A 24127-nucleotide genomic window follows, 5' to 3' on the forward strand; every position below is an offset into this window, starting at 1 on the left:
GAAAGGGATTCAGATTCTTGCTCCATCTTTGAAAGGACTGGGCAAGTGAAAGAACTGTGACAGATACGATGGAGAATATGGGCAAACCTGGGAAACAGTGTGTGTGTGTGTGTGTGTGTGTGTGGACTAAATACAAAAATGTTCGCATACCCTCGTTAATATCTTCCTTAGAAACAGCCACTCATCTAGGTAAAGAAGAGGGGTAAGGAGAAGTCAAGTCATGGCGGAGTAAAGGTGGGGTAAGGGGATTTTCTGTAATATTATCTGTCCTTTAAACAATACATACAACTCTAGTAAGAAAATGGGAAAGGGGCCAGGGGCAAAACAGATTCTAAGTCTGGTTACAAGCAAAAGTGGGCAATTTGGTCCCAAGTGGAACACCCTGAGTTACAAGGGGATGTGGTCCCTTATAAAGAAAAGGTGTGTGTGTGCTGGGTGGCATGGCTACTGGCAAAGAAACCCACCAAACGAACAGATCAAAGCCCTCTGTCTCCCCCAAACCACACAATGGCAGGATTGATGTTAGAGCTAACCCTCCAAAGGCCCAAGACAGGATGAAAGCCCACCCTAAGATGTAAGATACAGCCCCCCACCGCCCCCCCAAAAACCGGGGCTTTTTCCTTTTGGTCTTCTTCTATTTCATCTAGAGAATTCTAAGTGGTCCCACTTCCTGTGAGCCAGTCAGCTCTCTGCTGACCTCTGGTGGGGGAGGAGCTCTCCTGGACAGAAAAGGTGTGAGAAACAGGGGTGATCCACCTGCCCTACTTCCCTAGCACCCCAACATTGGGGGGGACAGTTGCTGGGGTAAACTGTGTTCACTGGCCTTGGCTCAGGTTCAGGGCTACAGATTGGGAAGGGTGGAGAGGGAGGAGAACCAGAGAGGCTTTAAAGAAGCCTTAGAATATTATGGGCTTAAGAGAAGAATGTTGAAATAAAGTTTGTTAGCTTAAAGAATTTTAGCAGCAGGGTTGGGGGAAGCTTTCGCCTGAAGTTAATGTTTTATTTGGTTTCTTTGACTTTTCAACTATCAAAGAGGGGAGAGAACACATCTAAGAATGGTGTATGGAGGTCAAGATTAGAAGAAGAATAAGCTGTCACTGCAGGACTTGGAAGGCCCTTCTCGAAGAGATGATGTCATTATTTTACAGCTGCTGAAGGGAAGGGAGGGGACAGGGATGGAAAGAAATGGCAAGGGTGCCTGTTCTTTCTGGAACCAAGGACCTGGCCATCAGACCCAAGTTCCCTGCCATTGAAAATGTGGTCAAAGAAGACAAAAGTGACCTGCCCCAAGTGCAATGCTGGGCCTGAGAGGAAGACTGGGGTCCCATTCTTAGCCAGGGAAGACACCTCACTAAGAAGACGGCCCCCTCGTGCATGGTGGACCTGCAGCACTGAGGAGTAGAGAGATGTTGAGAAGGGGGGGAAAATGAAACTAGCCTTAAATGTCAGAGACCCTGAAACAGCCAATGATACTCTCAGGGAATGAAAAAACCATAAGGATCCATCCTCTTCGGATGCCTTCTCTGTAAAACAGCACCAATAACCACCTGCAGTTCTACTCCCTCACCTCCCTGTGTCTTCCCATACTGTCTCAGATGCTAACTCCTCCAGGAAGGCTCCCTGGGTTTCTCTGCCCACCTCTGAATCTCTTTCCTAGCTCTCTATTAGGGTGGGGGAAAAACGCACCCCTCACCTCTGCTTCCTGCAAAGATTTCCCCAGGGATGAGTACCCACAAGTTATTTATTATTTACCAAAGGACAAAAGAAAGGTCAGACTAAAATTTCCTGCACAATCTGTTGTTTTTGAAAGGGTGCTTTAGACAACTGTGTGTGTGTATATATGTGTGTGGGGAAGCATACCTGTTCTAATTAAACTTTTTCATTAGCAAATTAAAAAAGTTTTTAAAGTGAGAAGGACATCTTTCTGATTTTTCAGATGAGGAAAATGGAAGATAAAGCCACTGGCCCAAGGTCTCTGAACTGGTTCCCAGCAGAGCTGGGGTGCGTGGGCTGGAATTTGGAGGTCACTGACCATGTGTTGTCCTGCACTGGCTGAGGTCTACAGAGAAACTAGTTACAGTGACAGGATTTGTCCCCAGAGGTCAATTGCTCAACTAGAAACCCTTTGAAACTCTCCCCGGGGCTGAAGGAGCAGGGGCTGCGTCCCTGGGAGGGGGTCGGGGAGGGGGCGGAGCTGTGCCGCGGGCGCCTGCTCGCCAGTTACCAGCCAGGCTCTCAACTGTGAAGGCCGAGCGCCATCTGCCAGCCAATTCTGGGCAGCCTCGCTTTGTTTTACTGTTCTACTTCCCAGCCCTAAATATTTGGGGTTCTCACCACTTTCCCTAAGAATAAAAAGTTATTTCCTGCTCAGAACCTCCCCCTTATACAAATACGAATCTTAATTTAAAAGAAACCTCAAAAGAGAGAGAAGAAAAGGGAAATCAAAGAAGAAACGAGGGATTTGCTAGGAGGCTTGCTTCTGCCCCCGTTCCTGAGTTGTGTGGTTTCTGGGGAGCACGGGCCCAGCCCCTTTTCTCCAGGGAGGCCGCCGGATTGATAGCCTTCCTCCTGAGAAGGGAAGGTAGGCCCCCCAGCTTTGAGCCTGTCGTAATCCCTGAAGTCAGACCCTACCCTCTGGAAAACCAAGGTTTTAGGGCCAGAAAGAAAGGAGAGAGAGAGAGAGAGAAAGAGAGGTCTCTGCCCCTTGTCAACCTAAGTGTTAGAATAAGACGTCTGCAAGGGTGTTGGGTATGTCCCTGCTGACCGACTGTGAGTCTGTCTCTATCTAGAATCTCCTTTCTCAAGCCTGTCTACCTGCTCACCTGGGGTCATTCCCTCTTTATGCATAAAGCTGAATACTAAACCAACAGATGGAAGTCCCTCCACTGACCATGGCAGAATAGTCACAAAATGAAGCATTGTCAAAAAGTTTAAGAATCAATTGGCCTTTTCTGGATGTCACTTGGCAAATTCATGGAATCCTTGAATAGTTGTCTAGACTCAACCATGGTCCCAGAAATGAGAACCCTCTAGTATCTAAGCCAGTGCTCTCTGTCCACCCTCCTAGGACCCTCCAGAAAAGTTGGGGCTCCCCACTCCATCCGTCCTTAAGGCAATGTAGGAAGATAGCAAGCAATAATCACCAGAAGCTCATCCCACGGCAAGCGGCCCTGAGATAAATGACTCCCTAAGATGGGTCCAGAATGACTGGATCCTTCAGGAAAACTTCCAAAGGCTCCCATTTGGAAAGGGCACCCTCTTTCAAGTGTCCATCTTAAAACCTGTCCAGGCCATTGGTGTGCAAAACAAAAATGATCTAATATGCTTCCCTTTTAGCTGCAAAAAGGAAGAAATTAAGTCACAGAAATGTTGAATGATAAGTAGCTATTAGTTTTCTGACAATGCAACTTTAAAAATTTTCCTCATGTTTGGCACTTGTTTTTGGGATCGGCCTGGAGCCTTCTAAGCATTTCCTTGGAAGGATGTTGCACTTGGTCCCGGCAGAATGTTGAAATCAACATTCAGAAAACATGCCTTGGGTAATGTCGAGGATTCTGCAATAAGAAGGTATTAATTACTTAAAGGGAACTTGCTTAGCTGAACTTGGAACATTAAAAAAAAAAAAAGATTTTAAACTTTGCATGTCCAATACATAACTTATCAAAAACTCTATCCCTTACCTACAGTAATCCTAATAGTAAAAATGAAATTGTTTAGATTTGATAGAGATGTCTGGATCGTCGTTCCCTGCCCCTATACTTCACAATGAACTTAAAGACCACAAGTTTTCAATTCTCCAAGAAAAAAAAAAAACTATTTAAAAAATTAAATCCCTGATGAATCTGTAATATTTAAAGGCTCGATTAAAAAACCAGTTGGGAGCAAAAATATAATATTTTAGGCTCAAAATATAATAAAGAAGCGATCAAGTCTTCTTCCATAATGGTTACTTGGGAGAGAGGCTGGTAAGGTGCATGTTGGGGGATTAGGTAACTGTTTAGAAGTAAAATCATTATTTAGTCCTGTTATGAGTATTCCAAGGTTATTGGCTATAGTATCCTCCCTACAATGGGGGAGAGGGGATGTCAACCGTCCTATGAAAGACCAAGTGCAAGATTCTTGATCAGGAAATATCCTGGCGTCATTACTGCTACTGGCACAACTATGTTTTTATCTCTAAAAGATTTTATTTTGCCTTTCTCAGTACAGTCATCCACAGGCATCCCTTCCACTGCCCCTCCCTACCCACCTCTGCAAGGTAACTTCCTGCTTGGAAATACCTATTGCTAAAAGTTATGGGTGACTTCCAATCAATGGGCTGACTCCCTATGGGCCTGGGACTAAAGCGACCCAGGCATTGGGGCCCACACAGCCCCTATAAGTTTCCATTAATGCTTTGTGGGACTCCTGCAGAGTGAGGCACCTGCCACCTCAGCAACTACCTGCCCCCTGAGTGCCAGTCCTGGCTATCTTGGCGTTCCTCTCTACAATGTAGAATGAATTAATTTAGTGCACAGAGTGAGAATCCCCAGCCTGCTATATACACAGCCCTCTGAAGAAGCACTGAATGGTAAATGTGATCACTTAAGGGTTAAAATCTATTTCAGACCTAACTTATCCCAACCCACTGATTAGCTGTCTTAGTTAATCAGAGGCTTAGACCAATTCATTATTTGCCTTCTAGAATAATTTCCTTTTCTGTCCCATTTTGGGTCACCTGGGTCATTTGGGTCATCTGGGTTGTTTTCTGAGATTTCTGGAAATGGCTTCTACTGAGGATTCAGGATCCCTGAATTCCAATTCAGGATCCCTAACATTGGAATAAACAGTTGAGACTGGTTACTACAACTGAGGTCAACAACCTTTCCCTCTGGAGATAACCTTCCTTTGGAAGGTGTTCCAGGTATGACATATCTGACCTCTACCTTCCTCAGAACTTGAGAATGTTAGGGCAGTGGTTCTCAAGTGGAGATGATTTTGTCCCCCCCCCCCCCCGGGGGGGGACATTTGGCAATGACTAGAGACAGTTTTGGTGGTCACCTTGTGTATGTATGGGGAGGGGCGTGGGTTTTGTGTGTGTTACTGACATTGAGTGGGTGGAGGTCGGGGATGCTGCTAAACATCCTCCAGTGCACAAGATGACCCCCCCCATGACAAAATGTCAGTGGAGCCACTGTGGAGGACTGTCCCCCACAATGCTCCCCAAATCCCAGCATTTAGCCAACAGGGAGAAATCACAGCTTAAAAATAAGAGGCTGGGTCTGACTGCAGCTTTGGGGGCTATCACATCTGGGTCTCGTCCTGTCCTGGGGGTGAATGTGAAACGAGACACTTCCTTCCTCGCGGGCTCTCCCCTTCCCCTTACATTCCTACCAGGGATGCGACATCTCCCGTGCCTTAGGCTGCCTCACCATCTAGTGGCCACCTGGAATAGCAGCTCACCTTCACCACCACCAGGCCCTTCCAGAGCCAGCCACGAAAACGTCACATCTGAGGAGGGCAGTGGGCTGGAGGACCCCGGATAACGTGTGTCTGATTTTATGGACCAGCTAATTAAGCATTTTGTGGGCCTAATGACCTCTACTGAGAGCTGCAACGAGGGATTAAGATGGACACTTTCTGAGATTTCAAAAGCCCATGAAAGCCAAAAAACTCAGGGTGTAATGACAAAGCCTTATGTTTTATTAGCGTGGACCCCCACAGGGCTTCTGCTTAAGTCCTTTGGACACTTAGGAGTTGCCACCTGTAACTATAGATAAGAAAATGGCATCTATTTAAAAGGATGTGTTCAAGCGGCCACGTAATTGAAGTACGTATATGCTTCCTAAGTAATTCTGTCTATTATTGACAGGTTGGTGTTTTCCTCCTTTCTTTCTTTCTTTTCTTTTTTCCTCAGTTGGGCCCATCAACTACTTTTATAGCTAAGGAAACTCAGGCCCAGGCCTGTGGTTCCAGAGGTCGGGAGCATTGAGATGAACAGCAGCTAAGTCATAGCCCCCTCATTCCTGTCTCCTTTGGCAGAGCCCTGGCTAGCAGCCCTTCCTGGTCCTAGACCACGTCACAATGCCTGACGTTAGTATTTGTGCATCTTCTTAAGCCTTGTTCTCCTCAGAAATCCTACAGATGCAAACTTACCTGAATGCAGGCGCCCTGTAAAAAAAAAATCTTCACGGTCATTTGCATATCAGCAATCAGTTTGATGAAAGGTAGAATTGTTCAATAGGACAGAGGAGAGAGGTGATGTGGTCTTTTGACTGAGGGGAGAAGCAAGACCTGGGCGCACGCTCAGAGGCTCTCGTGGCCCAGGTTTGTATTTCCTTCTAAGAATCCACACTGAGTGTGGCGCTGAGCCTGTGGAAGCGTGACTGTGGCACTCCTTAGAAAGTGGGTACAAGACATTTCCTTCTCATTATCAACTCATTAAAGGAAGTTTAAGGTACTGACTCTGTCCCACACATGAAATGTGTGTGACAACGTCGGAAACGTTGACTGACTCATCATAAATTCGGGATCAGATAACAATGGGTACCTTTTTACCTCTCTCCTCGCCCCAGATTGAATCATTAAGAAACATTTAGTAAGAGCTAATGTTCAAGTTCCGTAGGCAGAACTCCACTAGTCAAAATGCTCACGAAACTCTCTTGAGGGTTTAACAAATTACTCTGCGATGCAATTTTGGATTTGTGCTCTAAGTGAGTACAACAGAGCCACCCTCCCTTAATTGTCACTGCTCCGTCACAGATCAGTTACCTAACATCCTTTCCTTGTTACAGCCCCCAGTCGCCGCCTATGTAAAACTGCTCCGATCATTCTAACTGGAATGGTACCTACATATCTCCTGCGCAACCTATCTGTCTGAGACCGGAGTGCTCTATCTCCTCCAAGCACGTGATGATCAACCACACTTTAAAAGTCCAACATTGCTTTTTCGAGTTGTTCCCTACCTTGTTCTTGGAGGTTTCATCTTCCATTCCCAGGGGCTGGCCTGCTTCACCATCTGGATGTCGGGAAGGAAACTAAAGACAATCTTTGTTTTTTGCACGTGTAATAACCATAGAACAATCTGTGCTCAGGTCCCTGGGCTCAACCCCAGTATATTGAGTTGATTTACCATAGAAGGTCTAATAGGGTTAGGGGACAGATGACACTTTTTCAGGACAAGTCAGAAAAGTTCTCTCACCCTCTCTCCGCCATGACACTCACCAGAGTGACTTCACACAATCATCAATGTGGCAAGTTGCGGTCACCTGTCTACTGCTTGGGTTGACCTTTGTTTACCAAGAGTGTACAAAGCAAAGAGTGTACTCTGAAACAGAGAGACAGGAAGAGTGGGTGCCCTTGACTCTTAGAACTTGTAAGTTCTTATGGGGAACACAGACAACAAAAAACACAAACAAAAACTTCACTGGGAGCAAAAAGGTCAGAAAGGAAAAGTAAATTTCTAAAAATAATGGTTATTGCTCACTTACTGGGCACATACACATGCCAGGTGCCAGGCTGGAGTCAGCCTTTTGGGGGCTCCTCTCAATTTCTAGAGGGTAGCTTCACTTCTAGTATCTGGCCTTCCTTTTAGCAGACTTAAGGAAAATGATATGTCCTCCTGACTCTTCTGGAAACACCTTCCCCTGTTCATAGGCTGGCTGGCCAGTCATCGCTGGGGTTTCTCACTCGTCTTTGACACTTTTCTAAAAGCCACTTAGGCCTTGCAGGTGGGGGCTTCTGTGGGACTCCCAAAAGGCAGACTCGGGCCCATTTCTCTTTCACTTCCTGAAAAGACCAGGATCTTATGTCCAGGTTGATCACAGGCCAGAATAGGATTCTGATGGGACAAAGACCCTTTCAATTTAATTCAATAAAATTTGTTAAGGTGGGTGTTAGCAGGGCCAGAGTCTCAGAGTTCCTATTGCTGTAGGGGCCCCCAGGGCTGGAGAAGGTTACTTAGACTGACCAATGCTTATAGTTCCCTCCTGGACTGCCTGTTCTCATTGAAGCTGGGAACCCTCTGGTATCAACTAGCCCTACCTTCTGCTTTGAAAATTGCTCCTCCTCCCAAGAAATTTGATTTTAAAATAGACAACTGGAATGTTAATTTCACATTCCAAAGATGGGTTTGGAAAAACCCCACTTTGCCACAGGTGAAAGAAACTGAGAAGCATAGAGACCAATTTTCATTGTCTGTTCATATGCCTACTAAAAGTTACCTTATGCATTTTAAGAGCCGCCATTTTGCTGGGAGGTGAGAAGTATGCTTTTTTTTGGGGGGGGGGGGATCGACTCTAAAAAGAAGAGGCATGGCCAGTTTGGGAAATTTCAAATATAGTCAATTAGATTATCTTCCTAAAAAGAAATTTATTTCTTTGCTTAATACTAGCCTTCCCACAGGAAAACCAAAAGTGATTCCTAAGATTATGCACTGACTCTCACTATGCTTCCTGACTAAAAGGAAGAAATACTTTTAAAAAAATCACTATGAAGGATACTGGGCAACAGTTATTTTAATAGGGTCATTAGATCTGAGGCAGGCTTCTAAATAGTCTATTACATCAGAACACTAAAAATGTAGGGAAGCAGTGCATAAAAACAACTGCATTTTAAAGTTATTATTATTTTTAGTGGAAACTCAAGTCAGTAGGAAAGCTTTAGATCCTAAAGAAAACCACAGGGTGGAAGGGGAGAGATTTTAAAAAAGACTCAAATAAAAACTTGCATTTAAAAGAAAGAAAGAAAAAGCCCAACAGACAAGCTAAAACTGCAGTGTTGGCTGATGAGTTAAAGCAAATGGTGGAAACTAAATATCACCATAGCAATGACAGGTATCTCAGAAATGGGGGGAGTTCATGTTTCACGTACACTCAATGGACATTTATAACCAGGAATCTGTCAGGGTTTGGCTATAATTCAGAAAGCAGAAGACTGCTGGACACCTGTCATCTGACAAGGGATTTTAAGAGCACACAGTACACTTACAATAATCATGCTTTACATTTAAATAATACGTTACAGCTCATTACCACAGTGTTGGATAAGCATGGATTCCTGCACTTACCTTGCAGTCTTTGAGCAAAAGCCCCTGACATTTAATCTCTGAGCTTTTGGTTTATTTGCCTATGAAATGGGGTCCTATCATGTTTTTATTGCCCAGGGCTGTTTCAAAGGACAAATGTGACTCCATGAAAGGCTTTTAAAAATACAATAAGAATGTGTTCTCATTATGTGGAATCATTACTATTTACTGGTGACTAATAACTCGAGAGCAGTTTGTGTACTCCCTTCTTCTGTGTCAGGAGGGAATTTACAAAATGGCTTCACGCGGTTTTTCATGGAATATATAATGTGAGTAAATTATAAAATTTAACCTACCTCTATAGGGAAAAAAAATAGTTTTTGAGAGAAATTGAAGGGAAATTGGATTTTAAAAGACAGGAAAGAATTTTGACCTTTGAGAAGCACGAATTACTACTACTGGGAGACAGAAAAAGGGAAAATGATACAAGTCTCTCTTAATTCTAAAAATGTTGTGGTCTAAACAAAACTGGATAAGAATAAAGCTCATAATAATAAGGGTTGGGATTAAAACAAAACAAAACAAAACCCCCCACAACATTGTGGCCCAACAAGCCACCCCCTTCCCACTGGACTGAGAAGCTCAGTGGGTATGGAAAATGGGTGTACTAGGGGGGAAAAAAATCGGTGCTCTGCAAGATGGCTGCAATGCATCACTGTTGCACCTGGTGACATAAATAAATTATCATAATATTAATTGAGATTCACTGTATAAATTAAGTGTCATGACAGAATGGCCATTCTTACACATAGCATTTTTCTGCACAATTTTAATAAATGCAGCAGCAACTAAGAAATTCTAATCTAGCAGCCCCTTCAATTCTTAAAACATGAGGGAATCACACCCAAATTAGGTTTCCAAAAATGTTTAAGCCACAAAAAAATTATCCAGTGGGCAAGAGAAACATGGAAACAATCACTGGATAGTGAAATAAGAAAAAGGCTTCAACTCTTTTGATATTCTAGAATTTTTATCATGTTATTGATTCTACCTACCTACCTACCTACCTTTCCCTTTTAAGATTCCCTGAATAGAGTACAGGGACATAGTCAATAATATCATAGTAACCATAGATGGTTACTAGACTTATTGTGTATATTCACGATTTATAAGGTATATTCAGGTCTAATCATAATGTTGTATACCTGAAACTAATATAATACTCTATGTCAACTATTTTTTTTAATCCCTGTAATGTTAAGCTGTGTGGGCAATAAAAACAGAGAACATATATACAGAAACACACACACACACACACACACACACACACACACATTGAAAAAGCAACAGATGAATCTGCATATCACAAATTCAGAGCCACATCAAAGGATGGTCATTTAGTCTGCATTTTCAGTGATGGGAAGAGGGATGTCTTGTTTTATATGTTAGGACTAGAATGTTAGTAAAGAGTCTTGTCCTAAATAATAGTCCTCATCCTTACCCCTCCCCCCAGTGAATAACTCAGATCCAGATGGGGTAGGTACCTCTCTTGGCACCTGGGGAAAATGAAACTTGGTCAGAAACTATAAGACTGGCCATATGAATTCAAGTTCGTGCTACACATGGCCTGAGGTTTGGTGTCCTGAACCACCAACCACCCTGGGAGCAGAGCCAGGACAATGATAAATTTCTTGCATTAAGGTTAATTTCCCCCTTCCCCTCATAAAAAACAAGGGAAACTTCTAATATTTGTAAGACTCAGACCCCAGACAAAGGCAGTTTGCTGCTGGGTTGACATTTGCATCACCTATGGTAAAAGCCTCTAGTACTGATTTGAATGGACTGTGCCCCGCCCAGAAGAGAGGGCTCAAGACATTGAGTAGAGGAGACTTTGGTGGAGACCAGTTGGGAGAGCTTCATTGCACAAATGAGGCAACTGAAGCCCAGCAGGCAAGAGGCACTACCCATTAGTACCCATTAGGGGCCAAGGGCACACTGTCACTGGGCCCTCCTGTCTGCACTCAGTTGCATCTCCTTCACAGGTTTGCTTCCCAGAGCTATGCTTGGAATATTGAAATAGGGCTGTTATGCCAAAATCAGTTGTTTATAGAAAAACAGTGTGTTGTCATTTGAAGCTCTGTGGCTTCAGTACAGCTGGGATATCTAAAATTTAAACTATATCTTTCTATATGTTTTAGGGAAAATGATGATGTCATTGATCTCCTTGGGTGGGCATAAATGACCATCACATTTTAAACTGTGATTTGTGAGAGACACACATCACAAAAGCTTACATGTCCAGAATATCATTAATTAAAACCATCACACATTATAAAATAATTAACATTTAGCAAAGCCTTAGAAATTGTGATCTTCAAATCCCTTGAAAGGTTTTAGAGAAAAAAAAACAAATAAATGAAGATTTGGAGTTTTACTTTTGAAATTTCTACTTCAGCCACGCATTCAGACTATTGCTAATTACTGCTTTGATTAACTGTGGCACAAGGAGTCAACACCCCAGATTTGAACCAAAGGAGTCTTGAAGAGGCAAAGGGGGTGGAGCTTGGGCGGGGCCAAGGAAGGACTTGAAGATAGGGGAGGTCTTGTTGTGGGAGGGCGGGGCCTCTGGAGAAGGGCGGGGGCAGGCAGAGGAGCCTCAAAGTACCTTTCTCACATGGTTATTGATACAAGATATATTCAATTTTTTTTTTAACCGTCAGCCCATTTGGAGAGGATCTTACCTTTGAGCCTCTTTGCCCCCACCTAAAGCTGCTTGAAAAGATTCATATGCAGATATTTACACATTTCACAAGTCACAGTCAGTTTTACCACATTTTGTCCACACACTTAAAATACACTCGGAGCATTTTTTTTTTCAAGTTTTATTTTAATTGCATTTCAAACACAAGCTGGCAGTCCACTCCCAACGCACAACCCCTTTATAAACCAAGCCCTTCCTGCTGCGCTAGTGTGTAAGTGTAAGTGATTGGCTTACCTCTGGCTTGTCCCTAGGAAAAAAAATTATTTCATATTTTTAAAACACAGCCACGCCCACCCCCTTGGAACCAGTCCCGTGTGGTTTGGATCCAGACTTGCTTACAGCAGGTTTGTGTGTTTTTCCCTCCCGCATCCCTCTACCGCCCCCGCCCCCCCGTCAGGTGAGCCGAGTGTGTGCAGAATACCGAACTTATGTGTGCAGCCCCTGACGCCCCAGATACCTGAGTGTCTGGTTTTTCAACCGTAAAGGCGGGAGGGTTTGGCGAACGAATGAGAAGTGAGGAAACGCTTAGCGCAAAGGGAAAAAAGAGAGAAAGACATACAGAAAAAAAGGTTATGGAGGCCAGCAGGAGGCGGCCCCCTCACCCCCCGGCCAGGGTCCCAACGTATTACCAAATGTCCCACCACCTTCTCTTCGCATTTTCCTCGCCGCCGCTGCAGAGCACCAGCTCACAGGTACCACCAGAGTGTACGAACACAAAGTTTTTGCCCGCGCTATGGCGCACAACACAAGACAGCCCGTTTCCCAGTACAAGTACACAGTCGGCGGGTAGTTTGGGGGTGCCAGGGATGGGAATTGGGGAACACTTGAGCATTCATGCACAGGCGGACACAATATGGACACCAACACACACCAACGACAAGCCGTCTGACTCCAAGCAGCCGTGCCAGGCGAGGCGGGGCGCGCCATCCCCAACGACCCCAGCCAGCCACCACGGCCTCACCAGCTCAGCTGGAGGAACCCCGAGGCCCTTCCCCAGCAGTTCCGGGCTCACCTGCGGCCCTCGCCTTCCTGGCCGTTCCCCCACCCCAGGATTCGGGGTCGTCTTACGGCCGCTGGCGCTGGTTTGTCCAGCTGGAAACGACCCTCAGTGTTGTACGGCACCACTTTTCTCCCTGGAGGGTATATACTTCGACCACCCAGGACCACCCAAGACCACCTCCCACTACTGGGGCAGAGTTAGGGCCCCTCACTGGAACTTCCTAGCCGGCCCTGCCGGCCTTGCCCAGACACCCTCCTCCCGCCGCCAGGCCCCGAGCCCCACCGGGCAGCCCTGCCACCTCCTCCGGGGTCCCCGGGCGGCCCTGCTCCCCACGGGCAGAGTCCCCCACATTACCTAGAAGCAGCAGGCGGTGCGTACACATGTACCCCATCTTCTCATCCTGGAGTTGCTTGTCGATGAGCTTGCTGCGTTTCTTCTCTGCGCGCTTCTGAGCGCGTTGCTCCAGGGCTTCCTTGCGCATCTGTCTGCGCTTCTCGGCCAGAGGAATCTTCTTGACCTTGGGGCTGCGTGGGGCCCGGGGCTCGGGGCTCTCGGCTCGCCCGAAGCATCCTCCGAAAGCTTGCATGAGGAAGTTGCGGAGCAAGTTACGCTGGGGCTTTCGGCGGCGGCGGCTTCGCCGGGGCTGCAGGCAGCGGTAGCATCCGAAGGTCCCGTCATCGGACTCATCGCTGCTGCTGACCGACCCTTCGTCGTCGTCGCGGCCGCGCTCGGACCGGATCCGCCAGGCATACGCGCGAGTAGGCTGTGGAGTAGGCGGATCGGCAGCCTGGATCTCGGGGCTGGGGGGTCTAAGGAAACGGGGCTTGGGGCGCGCTCCGGAGGCAGGGGCTCCGCGGGCGGCGGGCGCGGCTGGGACAGCACGGGCTGCCCCGGCGGCGGGAGCACCAGAGGCGGCTGGAGCGGCAGCGGCTGCCCCGGCGGCTGGAGCGGCTGCGGCGGGAGCGTCTCCCCCGGCAGAAGCTGCCCCGGCAGAGGCTCCTCCGGCGTCTGGAGCATCAGGGGCGGCGGGAGCGGCCCCGGCGGCAGGGCCGGTCCCGGAGGCGAGCGCGGCCCCGGCGGCAGGAGCTCCGTCTCCGGGAGAGGGGACTTTTCCTCCCTCCGCAGCTGCGGTGGCCGAGCTTCCTTCCATCTCAGTTGCTTCGCCCTCAACTGGGGGTCTCTCTCCCTCTGCTCGCTCTCTCTTAACTGGGGCTCCGGAGACCTCGATGGGCGGGCCGTCAAGCGCGATTGGGGGGCTGTCCATGTTGACGGGAGCGTCGTCGACCCCAACGGGGGTGCTGCCAATCTTGATCGGGGGTCCGGAGATCTCCATCGGGGGGCCGTCTCCCACGGAGTGTGGAGGAGGTCTGACAGCCTCTCGGGATGAGCTGCTGACGGCGCCCGGGACCCAGAGGGGGGGCTCGTCCTCGGCGGCAGCGAGGAGGACCGCACTCGGCGCCGCGACTGCCGCGAGCTGGCTGCCCCCACCGTCGATCTGTAGGTTAGCTCGGGGGAGTCCGGGGGGTGGGCTGTCGTCCCCGAAGACTGCTCCATCAAACTCAAATGGCATAGCCTCCTCAGGGGGAGGGCTGCAGCCTCCTCTAACGCCTGCGTTTGCAGCACTGAGGGCTTGGGGCTCCTCGGGGGGAGCACTAAAGACCCCCATACCCGGGCCTCCTGGAGCGAGGTCTGAGACCTGCAGGGGAGGTTGGCTGCCATCTGCCTGGGCAGGCTGCTCAAACTCATAGGGCATGGCTTCTTCAGGTGGAGGGCTGTAGCTTCCCAGGCCTGGTCTGGCCTCGTCGAGGACTCTGGGCTCCACGAGCGCCGGGCTGAAGGTCTGGAGGCCTGCATGGGCTCCACTGGTGTCTCCAGGCTGCTGCAGGGTAGGCCAGAAGCCTCCCAAGTTGGGTTGCTCGACCTCGAAGGGCATGGCTTCCTCAGGAGGTGGGCTGTAGTCTCCATGGGCTCTGCCTTCCTCAAGGGCCTCGCTGAGGTCCTGGAAGTTGGGCCTGGAGACCTCTGGGGGTCCACAGACCTCACCTTCAATCTCGTGGGGGATGGACTCGCTGGGAGGCGGTTGGGTCTCCATCTCTTCGGCTGCGCTAGGCCCAGCACTGGGGGCAGCTGCCCCTGAGGCCTCCAAAGATGGTTGCTCGGGCTGCTCCCCGAGTTCAAGGGGGATATCGAGTTGTCCTGACATATTATTGCCGTCGAGGCAGTTGCGCACGCCCATAACACGGTGGCGGACTCTTAAAATAAACTTGGGGCCCCGTAAGACGGAGCACCCAACCAAACTAGGGTGAAAAAAAAATATTTAAGAAAAATCAAAGTATCACCTAGAAAGTTCTCCAACCTCACTTGCCAACCCTTGTGAGGTCAGGGGGTTCAGGGCCTCAAACCCTAGACTGTGGTGGAAGCAACTCTATTGTTGCTAGTGGAGTCTTAGCTCCTTCTTGGCCACATTTTATCCCCTCAGGCCTGACCTTGACGCCCCCCTTGGCCTGCCCTTGTCCCCTCCTCTGTCTCTCTGTCTCTGTCTCTCTCTTGTCTTCCAGGCCAGCCCGCCTGCTTGGATGTGAGGAGCGTGTCGATTCGGTCCGAAAATCGCTCGCAGTGCTCTCTCTTTGCCACCAGGGGACGCCGGCCGGGTGCCCAGGTGGCTGCGGAAGCTGGCTTCTGTCGCCGGGAGCCCCGGACTTTGGGTATGGGGGCGATGAGCGCAGGGATGTTTTGGCTCCTTCCACTGCTCTCCCTGACTGATTTGAAGTCTTTCTCCTCTCCTCTCCCCTGGCCAGAGAGAGAGAGCTCTCCTGCGTTGCGGGACACGTGACGCAAGACGTGGGCCCCGGCTGCTTGAGCGCAGTAACTGAATCCCTCCCTCCCAGACACAACGGACACTCCTGCGGGGGTGCGGGGGCTACATAAAGGTTTCATCACCTCAAAATACCCCTAAATCCAAGAGTCGCAGCCCCCAGCCCTGGAGAGCCTTCAATCCCGAGTCCTAAATCCGCAGCGCGAGGGTTTGGGCGCACGGGAAGGGGGCGAGGGCGCGCACGAGGATGCGACAGGTGGTCGTGAGCCCACCGAGAGAGAGAACAGGAGGCGAGGGGAGGAGGGGGTGCCGAATTTGTGCTCAAAGTTTCTAAAACGCCTTGGGGTGCTTTCTACTGCTTTTGCAGATTTTGTTTTTCGGGTTGCCGCGGCTGGCTCCTATAAAGGACTTCACTGTCCCCCGTCCCCACCACGCTCTCGAGAGGAAGTGGGGGGGTCTCTGCAGTAGCTGAGGGTGGCAAAGGCTGGGTTCTTTCCCCGTTTGTGTGGACAAATAATTCAAGGAGTAAAAGGGTCTCGGGCACGTACCATGGAGACCCTTTCAGTGGTAGCCGCGGCACATGGAACGGGGCGGGGGGCGGATGCGCATGGGGACCCCACAGAGTACAGGCCTCAGAGTTCTGGGGATCCTACTAGTCTACAGGAGGGTTAAAGGGGGTCCCAGCTGGGATTTATGACCAATTTAGGGTGATTTCAGAGTGTGGTCAACCCTATGCACACTGAACCCAAAGACACATCGTGCCGTGCCGTGCCGTGCCGTGCCGAGCTGAGCGGTGCCGGCAACAGCTGCCGCGATGCGCTGCTTTCTGCCTTGGGCACCGGCTGCAGGGTCCGTCAGTCAGGTCCTTCTTCTGGCCCCTCTCCAGCCCCATTCCAGTCTCTCTCCAGCTCCCTTCCAGCCCCTCTCCTCTCGCTATGGTTAACTCCAGGTTGCCGCTTACTTTGCAACTGCTAGAGCCTGCCAAGGCGGCACTAACCCTGCTCACAAACCCAGCGGCTGCCGGCTGGGCTCCTGTCTCCGCTCCCGTTTCCGTGGTGCGTGGTGGGCTCAGAGATGGCGGGGGTAAATGCCCACACTGCTTGGGTGGGACCCTCACGTGTGTGTTTACTACTACTCTGGCTCTGAGGTCTGAAGGGGGATTTGATTCCCAGGAAAAATTTGCTGCTTGAGGATCACGTGAAACCTGGGACATGGGCATCAGATCTATCTTGCTAGTGGGTAACACGGGCTTGCAAGCCACCTTTAGGTGCAAGGCAGTGGACAGGTGGTCACCTGGTCTGCGGGTAGGGAAAGATGGCGGGATGACTGTAATACAGGGTGGGCTGCGGCAAGCGAGGCACGCCACCTGGATCGCTGAATCGGCGAGTCCCAGGCGGGAGAACCACATATCATCAAATCTCATTAAATCTAACACTTCTTTTTTAGAACGAGAAGACCACAGCCACAGTGCAACACTGCCCCCACATCTGCCATCGGTGGGTGTTGCCGCGCTGCGCGGAGGCAGACTGACAAAGTCCGATCCTGAGTAACATTTGGGGACCCCCAAAGGTGTATCATCTCAGTTGTGTGGATCTACACAGTTCCAAATGACAACACTTAACTTTGGTTCAAACTTTGGCCAACTACACCCATGCGCAATGTCTCAACCATTTGAGCATCTACTCAAAGTGCCCAATGGGTTCCAACAGTCAACTCACACCCATCCAAACCCCAGAGCTGGGTCAGCCATTGGGCTGGGGTCACGCCAATCAAGGCTGCCTGGCGAATAAGCAGGGGGCAATGGACCGGAAACCGGATATGAGTGGGAGGTCCAACAAGGGGCGCGGCATTGGAACGCCCGAAGAGGTTGTGCTGTTGGGGTGGTTGGAAGCGGCGTATGGCGGTCAGGCCTGGGCCACCACGAGGCCATCTGGCACCTTGGGGTCACTCTTTCTAACAACAAAACTCACGAGACTGGAAGGGGAGGTCGGGGGGCTCTCAGGGGCCAGCCCTTGGTTTCACTGATGGCGGTGGGCAAACACACCCAACACGGGGGACCGCCGGAGGGGAGAGGACGAAGATTTCCAGAGCCTGGAGGTAGAGGGCCAGGACCCTGAGGAAAGAGAGGGCTGACTGCCCTGGTGCAGATGAGCAGCCCTAGATGGATATGGAGTTGAGGCCCCGGGGATGCTGAGCTCTGCCAAGGTGTAAGGTTAGTAGATGTTGCGGTTGGAGCCCCAGGGAGGCTGCGATGGGGGCCCCAAAGGGACGGTTGCTTTCGCCCGTGGTCGCTCTTTTATAAAGCACTATTCATGAAGGAACGGGCGTGGGATCTCTTTGTTCGACACCCCTGTGGCGCTGTGGAATTCCTTTGTTCCACGCTCTTTCTGGGATCTTGGTTCTTTATCAGGAGAACGCATGCTTTGAGGGGATAAGGGTTAGGCAGATGAGCAGTCCTCCATTCTAAGGGATAGCAGCACAGAAATGAAAGAAAATACCTTCAGTTGGGGAGACCTTGAACGTCTTGATGGAGATAATGGCATTTCTAATGGGCTTCCATAGAGGGACAGAGGGCTTGACTATGAATAGAAGGTGGGGGATGGGAGGTGTTGGCGGACGGTCAACAAAGGTGGGGGATGGGAGGTGTTGGCGGACCATGAACAAGAGTGGTAGGGAACATGATACAGGGCTGGGGAGAGAAAGCAGGCCACTGTGTGGGCTCTCAGAGGAGCAGTGGGATAGAAAGCAGGAAAAATTAGATGGAGTCTCTCCAAGGATATCATGAAGTATCATGACAAGCACTTTTGAGGCTATTTTGATTGGAAATGGAGGTGTTGGCAGTGTTGATGGGTTTTTTTGTCATGGAAGTGAGGATTTGAGGCTAGTTTCAGGAAGGGTTGAAGCAGTGTGGAGAATGGTCTGGAGGAAGAAAATACAAGGGGCTGTGGGTCATGACCACATGACCTTTAAGGGAGGGAGACCCATACTGGTGAAGAAAGAAAAAAAGGACTCAAGCAATCCCAAAGAACCCTCTAGCAACTTATGTGCTAGAACGGCACAAAAGGCGGCACTGCCAATGTTTGACACCTGGGTGACGGACATGAGTAGGAAAAGGAAGATCCGGGGAGTAGTTGGCATGGTGGCAGAGCAAACTTGGTTTTAGACAGGGCAGAGGCGAAGGAAGGATGGGCACTTTGGTGGAGGTTTTTACAGCCTATTTAGGAGGATGGGTCTGAAGTTTAGAAGGCGGGTGAGGATCCCAAATTCAAAGTGACAGTCATCCTTATTAGGATATGAAGTTGCTGGATCTCTCCTTTAAGGGGAGAAATATATTTGATGACAGAATCTTAAAACTTGTGGAGGGGAAGGCAGCCACCACAGGAGAGAAGATGCTGCTGGGAAGGCCTGGTGGTGCACCCCAAGGGGAGAATAAGAACGGGTCGGTTTATTTCATCTAGATGGAGTTTTCTTAGTCTCTGCACTGTTGACATTTGGGGCCAGGTACTTTGTTGTGGTAACTATGCACTGTAGGATGCTTAGCAGCATCCCTGGCCTCTACCCACTAGATGCCAGTAGCATCCCCTCAGTTGTAGCAATGAAAAATGTCTCTAGACTTTGCCAAATGTCCTCTGGAGGGCAAAACTGCCCCCCGATTGAAACTATTGCTATATGCCAAGAAAGGACCCTTAACCTTGAGTGGAAACCATCTTACTCTAAACATAAATTAGGTCTAGGAAGAAAAAAATTCCAGTATTTAACTCTGATGTGTCTCTTTTTGCCCACTTTTTATTTTTCTGTAGTGTCTGGCCACCAGAATCTAAAAATCCCAAATGTGAGTGGGGTTCAAAGCTGAAACTCCAATATAGATCAGCAGTGGGACTCCAGAGAACCCCTAAGTGTGGCCTGGCCGCAGGGACCTGAGGAACCTGGTATGGTAAGAGCTGGGGTGATCAGCTAGTGGGTTGACTGGTGAGCCAACTCAAGGCTGGTGATTTTGTTAACTTAAAACAGAAATGTGACCTTGTCTTGAATGGAAGTGACCAGTGATGAGGAGTAATGGGTAGCCTAGTCCAGGCCTAATCCCACCAGGGGCATAATTTTTAGGATCTGCCATTGTAATTTTACAATAGTAAATGATCCGAAGCATAGATTTCTAATTTGGGTTTTCTATTAGGGAAAGAGGTAAATATTTCATAGGACTGAGGAGGAACGAGGGAAGAAAAGTCAGCCAATGGGTTCGTGCAGCTCAGGAGCTGGGTGGCAAGACTGATTAGTCAGGGTTCTTGAAAGCAGGCTGAACTGGGGTGAAGGACCAAAGCTGCGTGCTAGGGTTTGAACCCTGCACCTACAGGAAGTGTGTGACTGTGAAGGGCTACAGTGAGACACTGTCGTTAGAGGACAGGACTGGCTGTCAGAATCCAGGTGAGGGTTCTCTGAGTTCCAGCTGCTGAAAATGAAGCAGTTTTCTACACCCGATGAACCAAGAACAGATGAGAAATGCCAGTATGTCTCAGTAAAACTGCATTTCTCGGGAGAGGAAGCCTGTTCAGACCAAAATACTCAGGTGCCACAGGTAGCAAGCTGGCTTTTTGTAAATAACTGACTTGAAATTCAAAGAAAGTATTCCTTCACTGCTGACTCTGAACAGCCCCATTGTCACCTACAGGGATGTGGTCCCCACATGGCACCCTGGACTTCCCAAACTCAGTCTTACCAATATATTGACAGCTCCACACCAGCACATACAATCAGCAAACAATTTTTAACACACATTTGAGGATTCTCGCTGTCAAATGCACTAGGCACATGCAAATTTTAAGCAGCTGCCTGTCAACCTTCTTTCATAATTCATCCCTGTATCCAGGAAAGACAAAGCAACGTAGACAAGGGTCCTTTGAGAGGGTGTGGAGGTGGGCAAGGGGGAAGGGAGCAGAAACCAGGAAAAATCATCCTTTTTGGCTGTGGCATTGGTGGGTGTGGCGGGTTGGGGGTGTCATTGCAGAAGAGCCTCTGAAGCCCAGTCATGTCATCATTTGTCAGTGGGTTTCTTTCAAATAAGGAAAAGGAGAATCTTTTCTCTGGTTGTGAGGAAATGGCAAAAGGATAGAACACAGGAAAGAGAATTCAGATAACTCTGACATTCCTCAGCCTCCAGTGACAAATGTTTTCTGAGTGTTGACTGAGTAGCAATATGACTTGAAGCTGTTCAATTAATTACTGTTCAGTTACGATGCACTGCATCCCTCCTTCTACCTCCGGCATCTCCTCTGCCAGCCTTGGCCGGTGGAGGCAGCAGCAGTCTACTGCTGTCTGCAGGAGGGTCTGCGTGACCAAGCTGTTTCAGGCAAATGCCAGCTGAGGGGAAAAATGCCTCAAATGGATGAGAGTTAGGAGCAGATGCAGTGCTGATAATAGAGTGGGATGCAGCGCTGTGATTAGAGTGAGAATAGTTGATCTGCTCAGATTCAAAAGCCCCATGCTGGAGCCCAGGGGCCGGGGGTCCCCACCACAAATTCAGAAGCCTTTGTAGCACGCTGGCTGTGCTCCTCTCCTCTTGGAAGGGTTCCACAGTTCTGCTGCAGCCAGGCTAGAGGCTGTCATCTTACCACTGCTCGTACAGTGGGTCCGGACACTCTCCAGTCTGTGGACTCCTTCACCAGACTCGCTGGTGATGCAGCAGAGATTTTTGAGGGAGAAGGAGCCATTCCAGAAGAGAAGAACAGTGCCACAGGAAGGGGAGATTAAGAGAGTTGTGAAGTGGGGGCTGGGGAGGAGAGGGGGAATCGCGGAAGATAAATTTGGCTTTAGTGGAAGATCTGTTTAAAATTTCAGTAATTCCTGGTGGAAATTCCAGGCACCCTGAGGGCTCTGGGCAATGTAATTTGCACTTAAGGGGAATGGTATATTTCACCTTTGCAGAGAACCCCAATTACTCAGAGTGAATTTTCCTAATGCAGTCTAACTGAGACAGCGACATAGCCAGGGCACTCACAAACCAGCTTTTGTGAGAATCTCGTCTTCTTCACCTGGCTAGCAGTCCTTAGCCCTACACCCCTCAGACCCCTCAGGGTTGAGAGTCGGGGCCTCTCCCTGAACTGAAATCCAAGATTTAGGGTTTGAACTATAAAGCAAGATTTCCTAGGGTTTAAATCTTTCTGTTTGGTTGAAGCATTTGGGCTACATATATATGGAAACTCTACTGCACCTATAGAATTGAAATTTCTAGACCAGGTCTGTAAAGACTTGGGGAAAGCAAGGTCAAGGGTAGTACATCTGAGATCTCTCCACCAGTGGCCCTCCACGGCCATCCTTGGCTATTAGAACGCTCTCACAAATGCTGACGTTGCCCTGGCTGAAGACTGCCGTGAGGGTCCCCTAACCCTTTTCTCCCACACTCTTATTTCTTCGGACTACTCTGTATAGCCCCTAACACTGATGGGCTCTGTGCCTGCCATCTCCAAATCTCCTGTTTATTCCCCGGTGTCCTCATCTCTCTGCATCCTCCAGTGTTTTCCTGTAATCCCCCCAGAGCTAAAGCCTTTTACTTTTGCAATTCTCAGGTCTGCCCCCACATCACAGCTGCCACCTACCCTCTGCCCACGCAGTCTGGCCTTCTTTACTCTGGCCTTCCTGATAGCCATGCCCACCTGTTACTTGTAACATGCTGACCCTAAAATAAGCCTGTGGAGTAAAAACTGGCCACGTCCACACACACAGCCAGGAAAGCAGCCTTCCTGAGCCTACCCTGGGATAGAGAGCTGGTGGGCTGGTGCAGGGGCCTTGAGTCCTACCACGCCTTGCCTGTAGGGCTGAGTGCTAGCTACAGGTGACAGTGGCCCTGCCCTGCAGACTCTTAGGTCACTAGGCTGTTTGACAAACTCCTCTGCCTTTATGAATTAACTAGACACTAGAACCAGGAGTTTTGGGGGAAAAACAAAAACAAAACAGATTTTAAAATGGAAAACAAACCAGTAAAATTCACCTATATAGCCCTGTAATATGTGGCAAAAAAGAAAAAAGATTAATATAAACAAGAATGAGATGTTAAATCACTTAATTTGACATAAACCAGTTTGCTTTTAAAACATTTGCTTTGCTTATCCCATGCATTTGCAGAATTGGTTTTGGGGGCATATGTATGGAATGTATATGTGTATTCAGATTTCATGGGAGAGGCTTGATTAAGAAAAAATTGTCTGAAAAAGCTCCTGGGAAGGAGTGATAATGAAAAAAAAAAAAGGTTGAGAAAATTGGCTTATCCCAACTAGCTGCAGCTTCTGAGCAGTGTTTTCAGGCCTTGCCTAATCAGGACACTTAGAGGTGTTATGGAAGAACATATCCAACACTTGTGGTCAGTTACCACTGGTTGTCAGCTGGTCAGCGTTGCTGTCTGTCTGCTGGTGTGTGCTGCCCGCCTCTACCCTGAAAAGCTTGTTCCCAGACACTAAGTAGGGAGAGCAGGCAGGGGAGACAAGCATACATGAGACCAACACTAAATATCTGTCCATTTTTCTCATAGGCCAGTCACAGGACACTGCAATTCTCTAACTTGCCTCCTTAAGTCAGTTTGCCACCAATTCAAAAACAGATTTGACAAACTCAGATTAGATCAAGACAAAACAGATTTCTTCACAACTGATGCTTTTGATTTGATCAAACTATGAAAAGAATTTTGGCTCCATTAGTGTTAAAATTATTGAAAGAGTCAAACAGGGCAACCCTGGGCTTAAATGAATTGACCTGCAGGCATGTGGAGCTGAAAGGGATGCTGGGAACATCTCATTCAGCAACTTCGTTTTTCACGTAAAGAGGCTGAGGCAGAGGGGTGCTGGGTCTGATCTAAGGCCACTGAACAGACTGGGACTAGGAGGGCCTTAGACCTTAGATCAGTGGTTCTCAACCTGTGGGTCGCGACCCCGGCGGGGGTCGAACGACCAAAACACAGGGGTTGCCTAAAGCCATTGGAAATACATATTTTTGGCTTTAGGGGACCCCTGTGTTTTGGTCGTTCGACCCCTGCCGGGGTCGCGACCCACAGGTTGAGAACCGCTGCCTTAGATCTTGCACTGCCCATCTCTGGGCATCAAGATTTAGAAAAGAGTCAGTGTCAAAACCCTGCAGAGTAGGATTAGGAATTCCATCCCTCAATCCGGAGCCTGGGGATTAAAGATGTAATTTGAGATTCATTCCCTTTGCTGGGCTATGACATCACCTGCCTCTGGAAGCTCCCTTTCTGTTAAGAGACATACTTGTCCCACCATGGGGAGCATGGTTTCTGCTCAGTTTCCTCTCCTTACCTTCCCTCTGCGTGAAGAGCAGTGATAATACAAACACATTCAGTAAAATCCACGCAGGTTCTTTTTTTAAAAGACCTCATTCTTACCAACACTTAAGTTTTCGCTTCTTCATTAAATCTCTTATCACAGCTGCTAAAATTTGAGGGCTAAAGAGTAAAGGGCTGCAAGCAATTCAGGGGGGTGGAACTTCTAGTTCATTAAAGAAACATTACCTTAGACAATTTCAAACTTGAAAATTCCCAACTCTTGA

At 48.7% G+C, this 24127-nt stretch overlaps 2 protein-coding genes across 4 annotated transcripts in view; both read right to left on the reverse strand.

The window, feature by feature from the left end:
- The window catches only part of GNAS (GNAS complex locus), a 51025-nt gene extending 36024 nt beyond the window's left edge, over window positions 1–15001 (reverse strand). For 2 of the 3 annotated variants that reach the window (XM_066387348.1, XM_066387347.1), the window contains exon 1: window positions 13120–15001. In XM_066387348.1, the coding sequence (XP_066243445.1) occupies window positions 13120–15001 (1882 nt within the window). Of the gene's footprint in view, window positions 1–12790; window positions 12899–13119 lie in introns of all 3 variants that reach the window. The other variant, XM_066387346.1, reaches the window with a different exon arrangement.
- LOC136406954 (neuroendocrine secretory protein 55-like) overlaps window positions 1–24127 on the reverse strand; it is a 59791-nt gene that overhangs the window by 31525 nt on the left and 4139 nt on the right. The window lies entirely within an intron of this gene.

This window comes from Saccopteryx leptura, chromosome 5 (assembly GCF_036850995.1).
Source record: "Saccopteryx leptura isolate mSacLep1 chromosome 5, mSacLep1_pri_phased_curated, whole genome shotgun sequence".
Classification (NCBI taxonomy): Eukaryota; Metazoa; Chordata; class Mammalia; order Chiroptera; family Emballonuridae; genus Saccopteryx; species Saccopteryx leptura.